This window comes from Poecilia formosa, unplaced genomic scaffold (genome assembly GCF_000485575.1).
Source record: "Poecilia formosa unplaced genomic scaffold, Poecilia_formosa-5.1.2 Scaffold151, whole genome shotgun sequence".
Classification (NCBI taxonomy): domain Eukaryota; kingdom Metazoa; phylum Chordata; class Actinopteri; order Cyprinodontiformes; family Poeciliidae; genus Poecilia; species Poecilia formosa.
The window spans coordinates 1,408,672-1,418,045 of NW_006800090.1; the positions used below are offsets into that span (position 1 = coordinate 1,408,672).

General features: G+C 38.6%; 1 protein-coding gene across 4 annotated transcripts in view; it reads left to right on the plus strand.

Annotated features, from left to right (window-relative positions):
* Positions 1–9,374, plus strand: part of LOC103146091 (RNA-binding Raly-like protein) — a 66,026-nt gene that overhangs the window by 20,201 nt on the left and 36,451 nt on the right. For 3 of the 4 annotated variants that reach the window (XM_007563834.2, XM_007563831.2, XM_016677263.1), the window contains exon 2: positions 8,549–8,826. In XM_007563834.2, coding sequence (XP_007563896.1) covers positions 8,571–8,826 — 256 coding nt within the window. In that variant the 5' untranslated portion in view covers positions 8,549–8,570. The remainder of the gene's footprint in view (positions 1–8,548; positions 8,827–9,374) is intronic. The other variant, XM_007563833.2, reaches the window with a different exon arrangement.

Here is a 9,374-nt window from a genome sequence, read left to right on the forward strand (position 1 = left end):
GCTGCATGTGGAGGAGGAAGTGATAGTTCAGATTCTTCCTGAGCAGCTAAATGTCTGGAACAAACGCTTTCATTTATTACCCAAAATATCAAGCACCAGGTACCCTGACTGTGTGCATAAACTTCACCACCATCTATTCAGTGATGTTGATGAGATGCTTACGTTTTGGATCAGACTGAGTAGTTTTTGTAATGTTATGAATGAATAGCGAGGCAGATGTGGCTCAGTTCTCTGTTCACTCGCTCCTGTCATGCACTTGATTGATTTTCTGGAGTCTTGGGACTTATTTGCTGCAACAAGGATCATTTGTCACCATCACCAGACAGCCTCTCTGTCCTTTTCTTTAAAGGTACCTTGGATGGTAGTCATGTGCAGTTGTTATAGATTATAAAGGTTTCACTTTAAAGAACAGAGCCAGCAGATGGAAAAACGTAGCGTCCGCTTTCAAACTGATGCTGGGAACAGAAGATGTGTGTGATATTGTCTGCATAACGTTTTCTTGCTGTCTTTAACAGCTTGTTTTGGTCCACACTTTTCTGCTTCCACCAATTACAGAGCATTGCAAAAGTATTCACACTCGTGACGTTTTTCCCATTTTGTCACATTGCAGCCACAAACCGAAATTTATTTTATTGGGATTTTATGGGATAGAGCAACATGAAATTGTTTGTGTGTGTGTGTGTGTGTGTGTGTGTGTGTGTGTGTGTGTGTGTGTGTGTGCAGAAGTGTGCTGAGTATTTCTGTTGAACCCACATGGGTCAACACTTTGTGCAAACACCCTATGGTGCAATTACAGCAGCAAGTCTTTTGGGGTACAAGCTTTGTACGTGCTGAGACTCAGAGTTTTCCAATTTTCTTATCCAAGCTCAGACACAGATTAGGTGACGTCTGTCTTTTAACTAGGTCTGGGCAATACATCAATAATATTTATTGAGACAGAGATGTGATCGATATCAGTAGAAAATATGTCAGAATATTCTATAATTTCACTGAACTCCGATCCAAAACCACACTGCATTCTGGGGGATGTTAGTCACTCAACCTCTCACAGCCCAGCTAAAGCAAGATTGGTGGATCAACTAACTCACTCATTCTTTGGTTCCCTAGCAACAATGTGTCGAGAAACTTTCAGTTACCTAGCAACAAGTTGGTGAGTAAATGCCGCAGCAGCAGTTTCAGATTTCACAAACATGCCTCATATCTACTTAAAAATAAAGATCAAAACTATGAAGTAGAAAAGCAGTAAATGTTACTTCATCGCTTTGGTTTCATATCAGATATTTAAAGCAAAAAATTAATCAACAATTATCAATATGGACTGATATGAAGCCATTACATCCTTGCTTTTTTCAGCTATATCGCCAAACTTTATAAAGTCTTGCCACAGATTATAAATTTATTTTCGCGGTCAACCTCTTCCCCAGTTTCATGTCTTTCACTGCCTCCAGTCAGGTTTCTTTCAGTATTGGTCTGGATTTACACCGTCCATCTTCCCATGAACTCTGATCATTTTCCGCTGCTGGAGAAACAACAAAAACCGCACTGCCATGTTTAATTGTTTCATTATCATGTAAAGCACTGAACTGCCTCGTTTCTGAAATACAAATAAACTTGACTTGACTTGTGGGGATTGACTCTGTGAGCTTTATGGTTTTCCACCATAAAGCTTGGATAAAAGCCAAACAGTTTGATTTTGGTCTCAGCTGTGTTCCCAAGACATGTACATCTCATGGCCTTCTTCAGAAACTCATTGAAAAAAGCCACATTTGTTAAGTTGAGTACTTATATTGTTCTTATGGACAGATTCTCCAACCTGAGCTGGTACCATGCAGCCATGGCTGCTTCTCTAAATAATTCTCTCTGAGCCAAACCTGTCAGTTTATATCTTGGCGAGCCACCATAATTATTTATATGACACGACGGCACAGGATACACCGGGGGATATATGTGCACGTTGTGTTGTTTGAAAAATTAAAGTAAAGCACAGCAGCCTACAATGAAGAGAGTAGCCACGATTAAAAATTCATACGCTCTTTCTACTTAGAAACTTTCATCTTGGAGAGATGGCTGCAGTGTCACAGTTTCCATCTCCAAGTGAAGGTGGATGTCAGAGAAACACTGCAAGAGAATAGGGATAGATTTCCAGTGTTTTATGAAATATACTGTTTATACAAATAGACAATTACAGATTGGTAGATATTTTGACTTAACAGGATGATTTTACTGCCTCATAAGTGAAAAAAATTGCCAGGGGAGGCAGTACTTTTTAAATCAACATTATAGACTTGAAATAAGCTCCTATATCTTCCTGAAAAGTTACCTGTAAGTTAGTTTTGTCCTATTTCAAGTGTACTATTACATTATTTGCATAAGAAACAAGACCAAAAATATTTGGTAAAATTTTGTGCTCTTACAGTGTGATGTGTTATCACGCTAATCCTTAAAAACAGCACTTGGTTCATCCGTGCTGTTTTCTAATTGGACGACTTCTCAAGGATATTAACTTTTGCTGGAGTTAATTTAGGGGAATCAAAGTAGAGGAGGCTGAACACATGCATACCACACTTTTCAGATGTTTCCTTTTATTTAACATTATGACCTATTCTAGTCTTTTACGTGAAATTCTGAAGTTTAACTTTGTGAAACATCAATTGTTTCAGGGATTCAAAAACCACAAAGCAACACAAAGAGTATATATAAGCCAGCAGCCATTGGATGACATCACTTTCAAGCACATTGTAAATCGTATTTAATGAATAAAAACCAGTGTTTTCATTCTGCCTTGTAGCGCGGCTCTGCACACATCTGAATGGGGGGAAACTTACATTATCTCCCATTAGATCTACTTAAACCTTTCTCTTTCCTGCTTAATCTGCCGTCTACCATCTAATGGCCTCACTCATGCACATTCAGTTCACTTATCCATCAGTCGCTTAGAGGGTGGGACGGGATGCTGAGGCTGTTCGGAGGCAGAGACAGAGCGAATGCAGTGGAGGTTTGATTGGATTGACTGGTAACCCTTTTAAATGCAGGTTTCTCTGCTCTGCTCTGCTGCTAATTAAGGCAATTAACTTCTGAAAACTTAATAACAGCATTGCTGCATTATGAGACTATCAGTAGAGTTAAATTATCTTCCTTTTAAGGCTTTGAAAAAAGAGCATTTTTTATTTTTTTTAAAGAGCAATGGGGGGATTTAGGGCGGATTATGTGTGGGTGGAGGCAAAGGATGGAGGTAAAGAAGAGGTAGGATGGGGAAAATTGTGACGTGAATGGAGCCCCAGAGGAGCCTGACTGCGGAGAGAGTGTGTTAATGTGTGTGTGAGATGACGCTAAAGGTAAATACGATTCTGCACGCTTTCTCCTTCATCTTCAGAAGAAACAATGTGGAGACGTATTTTTAGAAAATACTCATTTTGACTATAAACTCCTTTTCTACATGCTCGGTTGAAGGCACTTCATAAGCTTTGGACTTATAGCTTTTAGACTGATCCTTATATGTTCCTTAAGTAAATGAACAAGCAAGAGATCTTTGAATCTTTTTAGAAATGTATGGCAACCGAGAACCTTTATCCAGCTTAAAATAGAAAATCTCACTTTATGTCGTTTTCCCCAACAATAAATGTACCTAATCCTTGATTTTGACTGGGGTGTTTTCACTGCAACTCAAATAGGAGTTTAAATAATTATTATTTTTGCCTAAAATTTAATCAGGGATTCAATTAGAAGTTGACCTTTTTGCTAATTTGGTTCTCTTTTGTATTACTGTTGTCAGGATCCTGGGTTGTTTGAGTTGGTTTAAATTTTGTTAATAGATTGTTTTCCTTTTTTGTTTCTGTTTTGGTGCGTTGCTGGGAAAAAATAATGGCGACAGTAAGGTTCTTGTTCCTGTCTTGACATTGTGTAAAGTGACGCACTTGCTTGCTCCGGACCAGCACATTTCCAAAACTCCTGGTTTCAGAGATTAAGTGCATCTATTTGGCAGCTGCTTTTTGCTGCTTTCTTTCCTAAATCCAGTGGTTGTTGGATCCCCCCAGCCATATCCTTTTAGATAAAAATAGATATGTCTATAGCCAAATTGCAGATCATTAATTGTTAATAATATAATAGAAAGTAATTAAACTCACTTGATTACCTGATATTAGAACAATAAACACAAGAATTACTCCAATTAATGTGAATTCTGCTAAATAAATGATTATTTCTGATTCAGTATCCAAAATTCTTCAACCATTTATTGTGAGCTAACAGATTTAACCCTTTCATGCATGAATTACGATCCTTTGTGTCAGGACTTTTTCCCCCCCAATTTTTTATTTTTATTTTCTCAAGGCATAAAAAAAGGTAGGAAAAAAATTTGTAAAAAAAAAGGATTTATTTTTATTTTATTTTTTTTAGGTGATCAATTGTAATTTTCTCCAAATTCAAAGTTGTTATTTGAAAAAATACATCAGTAGTATTGTTATTTAAGGGTTATCTGATGTCTCAATGTTTAAATTACCTGCAAGAGTCGTCTACCGTAGAAGGAGGGACCGGGTCGGTTGGCATGCTTTTTTTGGTCTGTCGGCCATATTGGATTTAACAAAAATAATTTCTTGCATTTGCAGCTAATGGCCAATAGTTGACAGTGTATTTCATGATGCATTAGTGTCCACTTCAGTGGTCTGTGTGCATTTATAACATAAAAATCCATAAGAAGCGCAAGAAAATGGCTTTTAGATAGATGTCCACTGTAGTGATCACAAAGCATGAAAAGGTTAGAAACCCACTGGTTTCACAGCATCATAGGAGCTTCTCTTGTGAAAAACAGCATGTCTGGTTGTACAGAAGCCTCATTATAAGTGTCCTCATACTCGCAGCCAAACAAAAACACAAAGATGACGACCAACAGGGAATTCCAAGAAGTGACCATCCTCAGAGTTTCTGCTTTCATCTTCATGTTCCACATTCCTGTGGTGACACTCGATGATCGTCCCCGGGGGCCCGCGGCATGACGAGAGGAGAGGGTCCAGTCCTCAGAGGGTGTGAAAAGCTCAAGAAGGACTGCTGATGTGCCAAACAGACTGCTTCAGGATTCATATAAGATGCTGCGTCCAGTCCTTTTTCATCTCTAACCCCTCGGATCCAAACACTCGGTCAGGAACCTTTAGTGTCACACAGTGTGTCGACATGAAGGCAAATCCAGCTACAGCATGTTGTAGTGTGTTGGATACTCCAGCGGGTTTTCCTCATGAGTGTCTGAAACTAACAACATACGACGGGAATATTCTATCCTGATGCTACACCAGAGATCATGCGTCACTGGTGAAAAAAAGAAAAAAAAATCTTCAAAAGTAGTTTTTCAACTCAAAAACGATGTGCATTTCTGGAAATTAGAATATCATTAACAAGTTAATTCATAACAGTAATTTAATTCAAAAAGTGAAACTTTTATATTATATAGATTCACATTTGAAATGTATTACAGAGCGATGATTTTGCTTGTTAATTTCTGTTAGTTCTGACGATCACAGGTTAAGGTGAGTAAAAGACAAAAATCCTGTTTTTAGCAATAACAGTCTGTTTTCTCCGTCCAGGTAAAGCATTTATGATGTTTCTATTTCAGAAGGATGTGAAATAGACTGTTTACTAGCACAGTTTTTCTTTCCCCTCAACTTTACATTTCTGCTGCTTTCATACAGCACTGTGGACGTCAAAGTTTCCTGAGCGGTGAGCTATCTCCTTGTCACTGACGGCTCACTCTTCTCTATGATTGTTTTAGACGACGATCATGTAACTTTTCTGTTTTCAACGTCATAACAATCTCTGTATCATGAGTAAATATGTTTCACTTTTTGAAATAAATTACTGAAATGAAGCTTATGCGCAAATTCAAGCTGGAAAACTTCTGCCTCACCTGCTCCACCCAATCGCTGCGTCATGCTCTTCGCCTCCAACTTCAGCGCTGGACCTCGACCCGGCGCGTTCAATCATCAATCAAGCTCCGTTTATAAGGATCCACACCCCACGTCGTCAGCCGCTCTCCAGCTGTGCTCAACCCACCTCCACCCCTTTCTCCACCAGCATCATTCAGCTCTCCAAGACGTCTTCCTTTTCCGACCTCCACCACCAGTGTTGGGCCCCGGGGGGAGAGCATCCCTAATCAGCGTCGGGGATGTTCACCCGAGTTCACAGCAAATCTCAGCTCAAATCTTCTGTCGGGGCCCGAGCGCCAAAGAACTGTTATTCATTTTTGTCATTAAATCTTTAATCGTTCTTTTTCTACGTCTGAGTTTTTCCAGATTGAAATCAACTTTTGAATGATATTCCTATCTGTTGAGTTTTACTTGTATTTTGTAATGGCATTTTGGACATTTTTTGTTATATGATGGAACAATTTTTGTTTTTTTCATAAGGTGTCCTGTATTTACAGTCTTCAGAGTAGCTCAGACAGACATATTAGCCAGGTTTTAAGCCATTTCCTCAGTTTATATCGTCATCATCATGTTCTCCTTGTTAAGTTTATATTTGTCCAGCAGGTCAAAAATGGACTGGCTGCATTGAAACAGCTTAAAGCTTTACACTATCTAACTTTGTTCTGCATCTGGAAATAATCTACTTTATAATCCAAGTAATCAAAATGTCTAAATATTAAAGAACAGACCATTACATTAGCTTTTTGTTAACTATTTTATTATATTTCTCAAGATTTTAGGCAGATAGAAAAATCTGTTTGGGTGTCACAGCATGTGCAGGTTAAGGTCGACAACCATAGTAAGCAGTTTATTCTTTTACATGAGTTTTTTTCTGAATCTGAAAGGAAGTAAAAATGAACACTGGAAAGCGACGAGGACTCAGAAAGAGGAAGAATGAAAATAAGTGGGCACATTGTTGTGATGTCGGTGTGCTGAGCTATTTTCAAACACGTGAACACGGTTCACATGCACAGAAAGGCTCATCAGACCCACACGTCTGAATCACAGTTGCCTCCGTGTCAGAGTTCCCCTCACCTCCCGCCGTCAGCAAACTGTCGCCTTCTGCACAGGCATGAGCACAGTTACATGAAAAAAGAAGAAGAAGAAAAAAAAAACCTGGCACAAGCTACAAAACGGCTCAGATGCGGAGCAATGTGCTTTGTTACTGAGATGTTTCACAAAACAAATTACTTACTACGTTGTCCGCCACACTTCATTGTCACCCTTGGCAACAGTTGCTGCTGGTCAGCTCTAAAAGTGTTGCGTTGGCCATCTAACGCAATTAAAGTAATACAGTATGTTGTCTCTTCTTAGCTCTATCAGTGTCACGTAACTAGGTGATGGGTCGTGTGTTTCTGCCTGCACATGTGGAAGGAGACGTTTGTCTCAATATTCTGTTAAAGGAATCAGAGTAATACCTCACACAGATATAACTAATCTATTATGCATATATTTATATTATCTGCTACTTAAACAACAAATGATGTGTGCTACATCATTGTCGTTCCTACTGAATAAGGTGTTATATTGGCCCATTAGATTGATATTGCCATATCAGGTTGATTGTTTCTGATTACAACTTATAAGCTTAATACTTCCAAGCGAACATTAAGAGCTGAAAAACCTTTTGGATGAGAAGAGAAAAGACGTCAAGATACAAGAGAAGTCCAGTTGCCTTCCTCTTTCACTCCCAAGGTCATTCCTGCATTTTTATGTTAGTTTTTTTTTGAGTGCATTCATTTGATAAGGGAGACAAACAACACTATGAAGCACATTTTAACAAAAGCACCACTGCAGCAAAAATATATAAAATAAATCCAAATGAATTTGTATTTATTAATGTATTTCAGGTGTAGCAGGATTGAGTAGCTTGGACTTTTCCTTGTTTATTTGGATATGTAAATATTAAGCCAATGGCTAAAATAGAGGCATAAGATTAGCGACAAATCAATCATTAAAATCAGTTCAATTAAATCTGGCTTTTTAGTTTATTGATCTGAAAGATGAGGTATAATCCCTCACAAGAAGGTTTTTTTTTTTTTTTTTTTGTTGGCCTTGAGGGGTTCAGTTTTTTTTTTCTTTTCTCTGCCTGTATATCAAAGCCTTGCAGTATTTACTAAGCTTGTCACAATAAACAATTGATTAATTAATCACATGACAAATAATCAAGATTGATCATTTCCAGTTGCATGATTGTTTTTCTTGCGTCTCTCTTTCTTTCTACCAAAGAAAGAGATAATTTGTCTCAACTTTTTGAAATACAATTTTGTTGACAGGCTTCAGTATCCATCTTATTTGTTATTTTGGTTATTTTGTAAATTTATCTTAGATATCTAAAATGTCTTCTTGTTTGCTAAAACTTAATATTTGTTAATCTCTGAGAGGGCGTACTTGCATTATTGTGCCATTACCATAACATTACTTGTCTCAAAACAACAATATTAACCCCAACTTCAGAGCTGATTTATCATGCAGCAAAGTTAGTTATGGTGACAGGTCTAGTAGTTATTACAGGTCTGTCCAGTCTTTGCATCCTGGTCTTTCTGAGCCTGATCTCTGCTGTGTCTCTAAGTGGCTCGCTCACATGTATCTCCCAGCAGGCAGAGCTCCAGGACTAGGATGACTGGGAAGACCCAGACCAGCAACGTGACCAACAAGAATGACCCACGCTCCCTCAACTCCCGCGTCTTCATCGGCAACCTCAACACGGCCGTCGTCACTAAGGCCGACATCGAGGCCATCTTCGCTAAATACGGGAAGATTGTGGGGTGCTCCGTTCACAAGGGCTACGCCTTCGTTCAGTACGCCAGCGAGAGGAACGCCCGGGCGGCTGTGGCCGGGGAGAACAGCAGAGTCATCGCTGGACAGTCTCTAGGTAAGAAAATATACGTTTCAGTTTGAATCTAAGAGCTGCTGTATAATGTGAGAAAACAAAAGGCTGCTTTATGTACTGCTTACATCAACATGCTGATTGATAATTCAACATGAGATCAGAAAACTACCTGCAGTTTACACTAATATTCTCTAGAAAGAGAAACAAAAAGACGCACTAGGCCAGGGGCTCAATTGTTCAAGGTGCACCAAATATTTTTCTTTCCTTTTTTTTTCCCATATCAGGTGAGTTTAATTAAAATTTAGGGATATTTATGGATATAAACAAGTCATAATACATCTTTTCTCCACGCTGCGCGCAGACTCGTTGCCATAGCAACCGACAACAATCCCACTTCATGTTTTAGGATTTAACACACACACACACACACACACACCTACACACACACACACACACACACACATTCAAGAAATTTGCACACAGAACAGAATATTCAGTGTGTTGTTGTAGTACGTTTTAGGCTTAATGTTTAATTAATAAATAATTGCTGTGGTAGATTAGCTACCGCTTCTACTTTACTGAATTATTTA